General features: G+C 44.3%; 1 protein-coding gene across 5 annotated transcripts in view; it reads right to left on the bottom strand.

Annotated features, from left to right (window-relative positions):
* Positions 1 to 5,589: 5,589 nt before the first annotated feature.
* NEO1 (neogenin 1) overlaps positions 5,590 to 13,195 on the bottom strand; it is a 123,502-nt gene continuing 115,896 nt past the window's right edge. For all 5 annotated transcript variants that reach the window (XM_055002211.1, XM_055002212.1, XM_055002213.1 and 2 more), the window contains 3 exons: positions 11,546 to 11,803; positions 10,520 to 10,656; positions 5,590 to 9,562 (listed from right to left, as the gene is read on the bottom strand). In XM_055002211.1, coding sequence (XP_054858186.1) covers positions 9,479 to 9,562; positions 10,520 to 10,656; positions 11,546 to 11,803 — 479 coding nt within the window. In that variant the 3' untranslated portion in view covers positions 5,590 to 9,478. The remainder of the gene's footprint in view (positions 9,563 to 10,519; positions 10,657 to 11,545; positions 11,804 to 13,195) is intronic.

Raw genomic sequence — 13,195 nt, 5'->3', positions numbered from 1 at the left:
TTGAGGGGCACGCACTGCGCTGATTTTGGGAGAAATGCCTAGGCATTCTGAGGCTAAATGAGTGAATGGTGACAATACTGGATGAAAGGACAGCAGGGAAGCCACTCATAGCACTCACATCCCCCCCTCCGCCCAGCCGCCGTTGTAGTTGCTTCAGGAGATCCCAGTGTGCAATGACAGCTTTGTGAAATCCTGGGATCTCCATGGAGACAGCAGGCAGGAGGGCTCCGTGGTAGAGGCAGTGACTGCCAGACCATGGTTGTGCTCTGGGAAATCCCACAGAGCAGAGAAATAACTCCCCCTCCCTTCCAGCCCTCCATCCATCCCCTTCCTTGAGAGAGAGGAAGAAGAAAAGATTCAATGTCCTTCCCGGGCTGCTGTGTGGTTTTTCTTTTGTAGGTAATTTAGCTGGCACGATGCGAAAGGCTACTTCTTTTGCCTCCACCCCACACCAGCCAGATACGGAGGTCAGGGGCAGAAGGGGAGCGGCAGAGCTCCCCACAATCACTTAGGGATACGTGTGCAAGATGGGACACTGCTAATCAATTCTCCTCTGCCAGTATTTTTCTGCCAAGGTGGGTAGAAGAACAGCAACTCGTTCATAGAAATTTTGATATCTCGCCCAGCCACCACCACCCCAACACATTTCCTTCTTCCCCGCCCAAACATGACAAATGAACTGGCTTAGGCTGAAGTTAAATTCAGGAGGCAGGGGGCCAGCTGTGTTAGTCTTCCAAGAGAATCTTTTGGCACCTTAAGGGCTACTGAAAGTATTTTGATGGAAGCTATTGCGAGGCTGAGTTCACTGTCTCAGGTGCAAGCTTATGCCACAAAGCTTTCGTGGGGTTTTTAAGACACCATAAGGTTTTAAATTTATGATGAAGATAATAGCTCAGAGGCCAATTTCCCACTAAAACCACAAGAGGGCACTGCTTTTCTGAGCAAAGGCTTTATTAGAAGGTAACCAGGTACAGCTCTGAATGCTTCTGGGCTTCTGCCATGTGCACAGCGTCTTCACAATGTGGCCTTGAACAGCCTGGCATGAAATCCCACCTACGCGCCTGCATCTCTGCCTTCCACCAGCCACTTTCTGACATTAAAGACCATTATCCTTAATAGCAACTGAGATCTCCCTCCACCCTTCTCTCACTACAAGGAAAACGGTTCCTATGAAGACTTAAAATGCTAGTTGCCGTGACAACGCAGCAGTGGATGATAACGGAGACCTCATTTGTGGCTTAATGGCTGGTAGACAAGGGCTAATTATGTACCAGCCTGACAGCAAAATTAGCAGGTGAGAGGGCTCCTCGTCCAGCTTCCATCTTCATTGAGATCAGTCTGGTCTTGTCATCCCCTTTCCATGTGTATTCGGATGGCTTTTCAGAGCAAGTTAAGGACTGGATTAGAAGAGAGGCAAGGGGGCCAGGGAGATATCTAATGGGAAAGGAATTGTGGTCCATGTGGGAATCCACAGACACATGCCACTAGCAGTGTGGCTTTCATCCAGTGCAGAGAAAGTACCCAAACTGGCAGAACAGATCTACAGGATCCAACCACAATGACAATCTATTACAGTCATACCCTGGTTTGGTTTTTTTCCCAGTTAAATTGGCTCCCAAAACAATTTACAGTTCAAATCCACAGTCCTATATAATTCAAACAAAGGCAGCGGTAGTTTCTACTGGAGTACCTTGCTGTGCACTGTCCAGCTGAGGAGCGTGGTAGTTTAGCAAAGAAAGAAACCTCCTCTATTGGGGAGATGGCATTCTGCAGTGGGTGATGCACTGCAAACTGGACACCCCTTATTAAAGGATCGTATCTTCATCCTCATTCCAAACCCCATGTTCTAACCCTCTTCCCAAGCATCCCAAGGCTGTTCTTTCTATGCCTCGTCTTTCCACCTGGAAAGCTGTGCCCTAGTGAAAAGATGCCAGAGGTCACTCTGCTTGGTAGCAATACTAGTCCTCTGAGCACCGAGCTAGTTCATAATCAGCTGGGGTGGGTTTAAATCCCATGATGTGGCCCTGCCCCCTTCACAGTCTCCCCCCCCCCAGCCTGTCCTACAAGTATTCCCCCCAAACTTTGTTCACCAGGATGATGGGCTGTCTGCAGCCAGTGTGCACTGCAGAGGGTGTTGCAGGTGTGCCAGCTGCCCTGGCACCTGTGGCCTTGCTTGCCTCCCTTGAACTACCCCCGTTTGTTCTGTGGTGGTTGCTGCTGCACTGCTTACTGGTGACTTCACAGGCCTAAGAGTATGCCAGAAGAGGTGCAGGATCTAGAGGTCACACTGAACATGAGTCAGCAGTGCAACGTGGTAGCTAAAAAGGCAAATGCGATTTTGGGCTGAATCAACAGAAGCATAGTGTCCAGATCACACAAAGTGACGGTATCGCTCTATTCTGCTCTGGTTAGACCTCACCTAGAGTATTGTGTTCAGTTTTGGGCACCACAATTTCAGAAGGATATAGACAAACTGAAATGTGTCCAGAGGAGGGCAACGAAGGTGGTGAGGGGTCTGGAGACCAAGTCCTATGAGGAAAGGTTGAAGGAGCTTGGTATGTTTAGCTTTGAGAGGAGATGACTGAGAAGTGATATGATAACCATCTTCAAGTACTTAAAAGGCTGTCATATAGAGGATGGTGTGGAGTTGTTTTCCACTGTCCTAGAAGGTTGGACCAGAACCAGTGGGTTGAAATTAAGTCAAAAGAGTTTTTGGCTAAACATTAGAAAGAACTTCCTGACAATTAGAGCGATCCCTCATTGGAACAGGCTTCCTCGGGAGGAGGTAGGCTCTCCTTTGGAGATTTTTAGCACGAGGCTAGATGGCCATCTGACAGCAATGCTTATTCGATGAACCTAGGCAGATCATGACAGGGAGGGCAGGAAGGGTTACATCAGTGCTTAGTTCTCATGGCCCCTTCTTGCATGCCTAGGGTAAGGCCAATCGCAACCTTGGGGGTCAGGTAGCAATTTCCCCCAGGCCAGTTTGGCAGGGATCCTGATGGTGTTTTGACATCTTCTGGGCAGGCAGCAAGGGTCTCTGGGTGTGTGTGTGGGGTGGTGGTGGTGGTAACTGTGAATTTCCTGCATTGTGCAGGGGGTTGGACTAGATGACCCTAGAGGTCCCTTCCAACCCTATCATTTTATGATTCTATGCCCAGCTCTATCAGTCATGTTGGGTTGGCACCTGACAGGTAAAGTGCTGCCAGACCTCTGCTATGGAGTCAAAAGACCGTTGCCAGCCAAGCTCAAAGGGCCTGCAGCTTGCGGAGACTGGATAGGGTTATTATTTATAGAAAAGAGTAGTGCAAGTCATGAGACTATGAAACAACAGCATTTACATTGACACCTACAGTAAAAGCCATTCTTTGTGGCTGCTCCATCGTTATGCCGCACCCAATTTTCTCCAGTAAAGTCGGAAACCAATTATCTGTGACGCGAGTTGACTGTGAGCTTGGGAGGAGACCAAGTTCTTTAACACAGAAGCTGTAAAAGGAAGAACATGAAGACAAAAACTTGGACTTACCAATCCCATGTCTTATCTGTCATTTTCAAGCTCTTGGTAGAATTGAGTGGGTCAAGTCTTCATAAGAGGCAGCAGACAAATTTGCAAAAATGAATCACGTAGTCCACAGGAGAAGGGATACCTTCCTTTTATGTAGTATCAGGAAGCAGCAAAACATGCTTTGAATTCAGAGGAGGTATAAAAGTTATCCCAACTGGCAAAAACATGACATTCAAGAAAGAAAAAATGAAAGCCCTGTGGGGGAAAAAGGTATCACCTCCGGCCAACCGAGCGGGCGTAAGACCAGACTGGGTGAAGTCCACCTATCCACACAGGGTGGGAACAGCCAAACCCACGGTTCCCAGGATGATATGATGAAAGCAATTAATTGTTATTTGGGTGGGAAGATCATTGTTCAAAAACAGCTGGGCTGGCTTCCTGAAATACCTTTTTGCTGAAGTAGTAAGAAAGAGCCCAGAAATCTAATGTGAGACTGATTGAACACAAAGACAAAGCAGCTGCTCTGCCAATATCCAGTGTCCCTAGATAAAAAAGTTGCCCGTCTTGAGTAGTCATCTTTCTTCTGCTCTAGCAATAATTAAACTAAACTCGCATAAAGCTTCTGTATGGGCAGCACTTAGGTACTGAATCAAGTTATATCCCTCATTTAAAGGGGCTCTCCGGATTGTGACAAATACTCAAGTCTCCTCATAATTTAGGAATGACAGAGCCTGTCCTCTATAATGCGCGGGACTCCTTCTGGAAGACCAGTGTAACTAGACTTTCCAAGGAAGGGTAAGACCATCCCGTTAGGGAAGGAGGACTGCAGGTCTCACAGGATAGCTGCCCTTCCCTCCCCCAAGTCAGGCGCAATTGGGATTAAGAAATGTTCTCTACTGATTCTAAGGGACGTCAAGCACAGGGCATAGTAAGAAAGATCCTCACTCAAGCAGAAAGATATGCGGGGCTAAGACAGATGACATCCCGTAGCTTCTTTTTTTAAACATCTGCATTTCCACTCTCTAAGCAGCAGGATTTTGGATGCCCGCATTGTTTACAGTTCTTTGTTTGTTCAAGGATACTGCTGATACCAATCTAAGCCTGTGTGTTTGTGTGTGTGTTGCCTAAAGGTGCTGGAAGCTCGGATAGGCTTTCTGAGCTTTTGCTGAGAAATTTGTGCTTAACTCCCCCTGTTTAACTTTGAGACCAGGTGGCTTTTGGAATGTAATAGTTGGATGATCAGAATTGGCTTCCTGAGGGCACAGCACAGAGAAGCACACCCCATCCTGGACTTGAGAACAGATTCTGTTCTGAGGACCTGAACTGGAAGACCTAGATAAGCCGAACAAAATACAGCCTTACAGATACTGACGTCCGGTGATCCAAAACGAGCACTCATGTGAATATCCTCTTGAGAAGTGCTACTCTCAGTAGATCGACCTGCAAAAAAGGGAACGTGGCTCAGCCAAGACAATGCTGGGGGTAATAGGGTATCCTGTACGCGCATGGATAGTGTAAAAAAAAGTGGGAGAGAGTTTTCAGGGTCGCAAGCTTCTACCCATTTGTCAGCTGAATGTGTCACTGCATGATTTTTCCCTAAAACAGCTGGAATTCTTTTGGTTCCAATAACCTTTCGGTTCAACAAAGTCATCAGAACAAGTGGTCAGTTTCTCTTGGAATTCACTCACCTCGATAGCTTTTCATTCCTGGACCGGAAAGCTAACAGGATGTGTTCCTGTTTATTTTAAAAAGAAAAAGCATTAGTAAAGGTTAATTTATGTAAATCGGACACATTTGGGATTGGATCCTACCAGCTTTTCCATTGGTGGAATAGGGAGGAGGGGCCCGTCTTGACCACTGAAAAGGCTTGGAATTATGGGACTCGTGTAAAGGGAAGCTATGCAGGACAGGGAGCTGTAGTTAAGGGGGAATCAGGAGAGATCGAGTGGAGAAACTAGTAGGAACTTATCCTGATGTTCCTGGTGGCAGCATAGAGCAAAGGCACGTGCTTGTCCACTGCTGTGAGATTTTCATTGTTAAAATGAGAAGGGCAAAGTATTAAAAGAAAAACTCTGTAGACCAAATGATAATTTGATTAGATTAAAAAATTGTATTGGATGTCCAATACCAAATAATAAACATGACAGTATTAAAAATTTATAGCGTATACAGCAAATACTACAAGGAAAAAAATGTACAGAAAGGTAGAAGTCTACAGCAGTCCTCTGAGTCCTCCTACATCAGAACTGTAAAACAATGTACAAAGCCCACCCACCCCCATCTCCAAATTCCTCAGGAGAAAGCTGCCACGTTAGCAGCTTGACTATGACACAAGAGATACACCATGTTCAAAATTTAAAATCACAAGATATGTAAAAAAACAGTGTTAAAATGCAAAAAAGTGCAATACATATTGTACAATGACTCGGATAAACATTTCCTTTTTGATGAACCTTTTAAAAAAAAACCCCAACTTTGAACAGTTGTTTTATTATTAAAAAATATCCCCCACCCCCTTTCCCAGATTCATGGCAATATTGACATTCATGGTGTTCTATGCAAGTAGCAATATATTCACAAAAACCCACCAGTGGGGAATACTGATTACACATGATGGCATTTCTTTGGGTATAGATAAGAAATAGAAATGTATACATCTTAGGACTGGAGTGCAATGTTGTGCGTGCGCCTACTGAACTCAGTGGACACAAGCATGAACCCTACAGATACAAGGAAGTTCTGTTATTCGCTTTAACAAAAGCATTGTAAGAACAATGTAAAATCTGTGAAACATTTCACAAGAATAAGAAGGCCCTTTGGATTATGGTAAAAAAAACCCAGCCCCAACAGGGCTCTGGATTGCTCCCAAAGGCCCAGGCCAGTTCCAGAGGACTGTGCAGCACCATGTGCTAGTGCCAGTAGGGTTTCTAATGTACCCTACCATGCCTGCCTCATTGCGAAATGATTTCTGGTTTATGGGAAAGAAGAGTGTGTGATCTTCCCCCTTCCTTTCACATAAAGCCTGTTAAAGACGGCACCATGCATCCACAGAACTGATAATTGGGATCCAGACCAATATCTGGTTTTTTAAATTGTTTTGTTCTGAATTGTACTCTTCTCCAGGTATGCCAGATTGATCATATGATGAGCTCAAGCCCCACAACCCTAAAAGTAACCAGTTGATTTGCTTGAATGAAGGACACAGTAGAGGAAATTACATCTATGCTTTATGAACTTCTCCTAGGGTATCAGGTTTTGGCAATCGTTGGAAGACAGAATATTAACCTGCATGTACTAGTTATCATGTTTATGAGACTTTTAATATAACTGTAATTTTAAAAAATAAGTTACTGGTTAGATGCACCACGGCTATGCTTATGCACATGTTTCAGCTGTTATTGGGAATGAAGGAATGCATTCTTCTCTACTTTACAGCTAGAAACCAGTATAGTCGATCTTGTCAGGAGATACAAGTGGCTACATCTGTATTTCCTTACAAGTATACAGAAAAGTTGAGTGTTCCATTTTTCCTTGTCTGTGCTAAGGGGTTCTTCAAAATGCTTCTGCTTAGGTTGGAATTACACATCGGTTCTAAACCAGGCCTGGAGGGGGGTGGGAAGCAACAAGGAGGGGAATCAGTGAAAATTAGTAGATGGCTGAAAAGTCATGCATCTTCATCCCACCCGCCACTTTTTCCTGCCAAAGCATCCCACCCTCCTGATGCTGCTATGCAGTGGAGGAGGAGCTGAGCATTTGGAAGCTTGAGTCTGCTAGCAATGTTTATTAATTGTGTAGAGTTAAAAGGAATCCAGGGCCTGCAAGCTATGGGCTATTTTGGTCTCCAAAACTAGCACAAACTCTTATAGAAAACGGCTTAGACAATAAATGTATCACAAAAAACTGTGCCGTCCTCTCCCCTCTTAAGCCCTTTTAAACAGTCAGGAAAAGGGGTTTGACAATCACTCTCTCACTGAGCATACTGGGGTGCCATGGTGGTGGACACTGCCGTCAAGTCATAGCTGAATTCTAGTACCCCTCGACTGCGGTTTTCAAGGCAAAAGACTAACAGAGGTGGTTTGTTGTTGTCAGCCCCTGCATAACAAACAACCTTGGTCTTCTTTGGAGGTTTCCCATCCAATTACTAATCAAGGCTGACTATGCTTAAGTTTTGGAGATCTGACAAGACCTGGGTTGCCTGGCCTATCCAGGTCAGGGCATATTGGGGTCTCATACTGGGCAGTAAAAGAGCAGATAACCCAGAGTCAATAAAACATTAACTAGCTGATCAGCAATTTCTTTTTAGCTTCTTTCTCTCTGGTTTGAGCAGTTCCTGAGTCACTAGCATTGTGTGTGCGTGTGTCTTAATTAATCCTGGTCCAGTAGCACCTTAAAGACCAACTCGATTTAATTAATGAATTACATTAATTCTACAAGCCTTCAAAGCCATTTAGTTTTGATTGTGGTTTAAAACTGAAAAAGCTTCTAAAAACTTGGTTTAACCAACCTGTTACAGTTTACTTTACAGGAAGTTCTCTGTATTATGCTAGGGTTCGGAATTGTGATAAATAGGATTGAACAGAAGAGGCCCACAGTTTTGTGCTTTGGGACACAGCACAGCAGCCAAGAAAAGTGTCCCTCGTATGATCTACAATTGATATTTGTACGTTCAAAGATCTAAAATAAAACTCGAGATGCAGCGTAAATGTTAAGAGGCACAGGTCTTCAAAATGAAACGTAAAACAAATAAAGATCTGCTGCTAAAGCAAACTGCGGCATTTGAATTTTCAAAAAAGCCCAACAGTATAAGAAGAGGAAAGCTCCCAATGAAAATGTAGTTTAGTAATCAGAGACACTGACTGACTAATTCACAAAGCATACTGTTGTGGGGGGGGCAGGGGTGGGAATGCTTGCATCCAACTGTTTTGATCTATGTTTGCATGGAAAATGCCAGCCACTTTATTGTATGTGCTTACAAGTTACCATGTGGACTGGTAACCCCAAACAGAGTCAGTGCCTGTTCCAATGATTGAGGGGTCTTTGCATGAACTCGGCAATCAAATAAATCCCCCCTTTACTTTACTTGGTTCATTTACCCAGCCAGGCAAATGCCAGAAGAGAGCTTTCCTGGGGGAAAAGGAAACTTCCTACCACTTGGTGGCTTCTTGTCCCGGTTCCTACCCACACAGCCATACTGAAATTGCACAAAAAGCCACAAGTTTGTCAGTGTTACATTTCAATCCAAACAGATAGTTAATCTCACAGTGATGAGAGAGAATCTAGTCAGGCTTTTAATATTTATAATATAAAAATAAAAAAGCTTACAAACAGCAACGCAGCATCCCCCAAGGCCTTGGATTAACTGCTGGGAAGTGATGTAATTATACACACGCTAAAAACAAAATAAAAAATAAAAAAACCTGAACAACTCACACTGGCAATGAGTTCCTGTACACAATAGAACAAGCAATCAAACATCTGTTGAGGCTGTGGGAAACAACACAAATTTCCTTTTTTTTCTCTCTTCAGATTACACTTTTCTTTGTTTTTAATAAAAAAAGATACAATAAAATAAACACACAAATAAAATTGTACATAAATGTGAATGTCCAAACACTGAAAAAAGCAGGGAAGGTCACAGCACTGAGACGAAACCCGACTCAAATTCACACGAAGTCCACTTCTTTGTCTGAATACCGGATTCCATCAGTCTGATGCACCTCTCCATCCACCACCCCAGCCCCTCCTCTTGCGGGATCACAGCAGGAAGTGGGGTCCGACTTTCCAACAGGTCCGCTTCAGGCCAATGAACAGAAAAGTCACTTGGTTAAGCCGGCAGCGGCATGGGTCCTGCAGCTGGCGGCCTACGTCCCTCCTCTTGTGCTGTCTCCCTATAGTCTTTGTACAACATTTGTCCTTGTGCTCCAAGGCTAAGTCCCGAGACCTGTGAAGCAGGGTTTGGAGTCATGTCTTGGGTCATGCTGTTGTGATGGCATTAAGGTCCTTCATGAGTCCCTCCAGGTGGGCCATCTCTTTGGTCAGCTCATCCGGTTCATAATTCTGCAGGAGATTCAACAGGGTTATTGGACAAGATGAGCTGCACTGCTTTGGGAAAGGAGTGGGGGAGAGAAGGGAACTGTGGCCCATGCTTCGGATATGGGAGCAGCAGAGCCACAGGTAGAGATGGATGGAGTTACTGCAGAGATCCCAGCCCATTGTTTTTTATTGATTTGTCCCCCCCCCCAAAATCAAAAGCAATGCAAAGAGATAGAGGTGGACAGAAGCAGCACCAGAGTCGGGCAAGCACACAAACCCCAAATAATAAAGCATTATAAATACAAACACCAAGAGGAGTAAAAAAAAAAAAAAAAGGGGGGGGGGAGAATCAACTGTTTTGCACTCAAGACACTTTCATATGAGGTACTGATTCTAGACATGTACTGATGGCTTCCCTAATCGTGCACATTTCCCACGGTGTGTATCTAGGGGTATCGGCCTCAGCTTGGGAAATTCCTGGAGATTTGGGAGCGGAGCCTGGGAAAGGTAGAACTGGAGCCCACCCTCCCAATTTGCCATTTCCTTCAGGGGAACGGATCTCTGTTGCCTGGAGATCAGTAGTAATTCTGGGACATTTCCAGCCACCAGTCGGGAGATTTACCATATTTTTTAATTTGCTCACCAATATTGTGCAGCTCTGCTATTATCATACATGCACTCATCAGAAGAGTGGTTTGCGTTTCATGAAGGTTTGTGGTCTTTATAGAGTAGCTCCCCAAAATGGCAAAAAAAATGCTATCCTACGAAGGATGAAAGACCAATGAGAAACAATCATCCCTTGAACCTAACACAGGGAACACAGGGTTGGCTCAAATGCCTTAAGTGCGCAGGGCAGAGGGGAGAGGAAACGGTCATTAAATTAATTCTGTAAAATGCAATTTTAATTTGGTTTATGATTAATTTCATTCCCATCCACAGTTATGACTTCATGAGAGATGCAGCAGGGTTTGGTTATCTTACACTTTCTGAGTCTTCAAGCATCCTTGTCGTTTCCTGTACTTCAGGGGCACTTGGGACCACAACTGGCATAGGAGGACGAGTTCTCCCTAGGGTGCCAATGGAGGCTGTCTTCACTGAATGAACTGGATGGCTAGAAGCTTAAGCACAAGCATCGCCCTGGTTAGCTGTCAGAAAGCACTGCTAAGGCAACATCCGGTTTTTCTATCTGTCAGATTTGTTGCAAAGATCTAAACCTCAACTGGCAGCTCACAGTCCTAAGAGGGCCCTAAATTGCCTGGCAGGCTGCTGATGAGGTTTCATTGAATTTCTCCATTATGAAATGTTGGGTTCTGCAGGCTCTGCTTGGCAGCTGCACCAGATATGAACTATCAAACCAAAGACATCTCTCATCTTCAGTTACCACCTTAAACTTGTTTTCATACATGCGGCAAATGAACACACATTGGGGAGGAGATACCAATGTAAGGATGATTCACATAGAGAGCTGGCTAGGAACTCAGGCCCCAGACTCAGTAGGCAATAAAATCTCTCCCTAACTGGAAGAACTCCATGAATGGGCACAGGAATAAGATAATCCAAAAGTCTACCTTGGAATTTTTTTTTTAATTTAGCAGTGAGAAATGTTTTAAACCAAGCAGAGTGGCACAGGGTGGTAAGCTGCAGTACTGCAGCCCAAGCTCTGCTTATAACCTGAGTTCAATCCTGGTGGAAGCCGGGTTCAAGTAGCAGACTCAAGGCAAGGTCGGTAAAATAAGTACCCAGTTTCCTGAGGGTAAAATGTAGATGTCTGGGGAAGGCAAGGGCAAACCGCCCCATAACAAAAATCTAACAAGAAAACATCGTGAAGCGACGTCCCCCCATGGGTCAGTAATGACTCGGTGCTTGCCTTACCTTTAGGCTGTAAGTAAAAATGATGCTCTCTCACAAAATATACTAAGAGGCAACATTCATCTGCTATCCCTCCTTCCTCCATTTGTCAAGAACTTTAAACTCTTCTTTCTGTAGCATTAATTTGCTGGTACTCACCTTGCTGGGATAACAAAGGTGTGCTTGGCAAGGCAGGGTCATAGGTTGCCCCTGTGGGTGGGACCGCTGGCACAGCGAAGCTCTTCAGAGGGTGGGAGGGACGCACGTGGGCAGTTGGAAGGTTTGGGCCCGGCTCCTCCTCCTGCGTACTGGGCAGATAAGATCCCGTGGCACTTTCTGGCTCCTGGTGATCAGCACAACATGTCTGAGATGAGGAAGCTGGCATGGTATCTGTGCTAGGTGTATTCCGAACAGATTCTGGGTTAGGGAAGAAATTGAAAGTTCCTTTTTACTTCAGCAAAACAGTCCTGCTAATACTAGAGTACCTGGGGATTCTTTGGTCAAGTATCTTTATTCGAACTAGGCAATTAAATGGTCGTTTCAGCACAGCAGCAGGATTTAAGTACTCCCTCACTGAACAAGTCCAGCTGCTTGGAGAAGAGAGAAGAAAGAAAGCACCTCTAGTCCACTGAATGTATTCACATAAACTCCTAGACTGCTAGTAGGGTCTTCAAATTGATTGTTTGGGCCACATCCTTTAAAGAAAGGGCTGTTGACCTTTTAAGAAAGGGCTTTTCACCCTGGTCTTGCCATCACACAAATACCTGCTCGTAGAATCTAAAAACACATACTGATCTTAAACATCTTCAGAATTGCTTTATCCCTCATCTATCTTTAGCCAGAGAGCCATTTTCTTAACTGGACCAGCTTCCAAGCTTTATCCTGTCTATTTTCCTGCTACAGGTATATTTTAAGAGGCACATATGATAGTTAGTCCATTATCAAAGTTTATTTTTATCTCAATGTCATTAATACTCTAAACAAGAGATTATCCTTAACTTAGCAATTTTACCTGTTTACATCCTTAACAGACAGTCAAGGAATGAAGCAAATTTGAATTCTGATCTGGAGAAACTGGATCATCAAACTAAACTGAGAACTTAGAACATGTAAGCCACTGAATATCTAGGGCCATATTATGTCTCCAAAGAAAATACGAACACCGTGTAGTATTATAAGTGGATCTTGCATCTTTTCTCCCTTAAGCCTTGCACACAGAGGGTTTGCACAGCAATAACAGCCATTCCCTTGACTTACATGCTGCTTATTATCATTTTAACAGCAATGAGAGCTCAAAAACAGCATTCCTTGTATATGTCCATCATAAAGTGCTTTAGAACTTGTCCCCCAGCCGTTGAGACACTCGGAGGCAACCTTCTCCTTACAGCAGTGCCTTATTTACAATTCAGAACAATCAGCCATCCACAGAGAGAGGTACAAAATTATGCAGCAAGAAACGTAACAGTCTTTAACTCTAGCTGCATATTTTCAGATGATTTCCCAAAGCACTAACCAATGCAGCTAACAGTGCCTCAAGCTTTTCAGGGCTGAACCCCATGAGAAGCAACTGTCAAGATTTTATATGCACACTTCAAGAAGCCAAACAAATCTTAAAAACAAAAAAAGGCCTCCTTGTGTACTAGCCTGCTGTTTAAGCACAACTTAGCAGTACCTGAATAATGTTCAAACTGTGTTTCCTTAACTGCCAACTGTAGATCATACAGGAATGGCGGACTGTCAGTGTGTAAGAACTATAAAACAACATGTTTAAAAAGGCACCGCTATCCTCTCTTTTGTAACATGTGAAGG

The sequence above is a fragment of the Eublepharis macularius genome, chromosome 18, assembly GCF_028583425.1.
Source record: "Eublepharis macularius isolate TG4126 chromosome 18, MPM_Emac_v1.0, whole genome shotgun sequence".
In the NCBI taxonomy this organism is placed as follows: domain Eukaryota; kingdom Metazoa; phylum Chordata; class Lepidosauria; order Squamata; family Eublepharidae; genus Eublepharis; species Eublepharis macularius.
The sequence above is the reverse complement of the archived record's forward strand: the minus strand, read 5'-3'. Positions and strand labels throughout refer to the sequence as shown.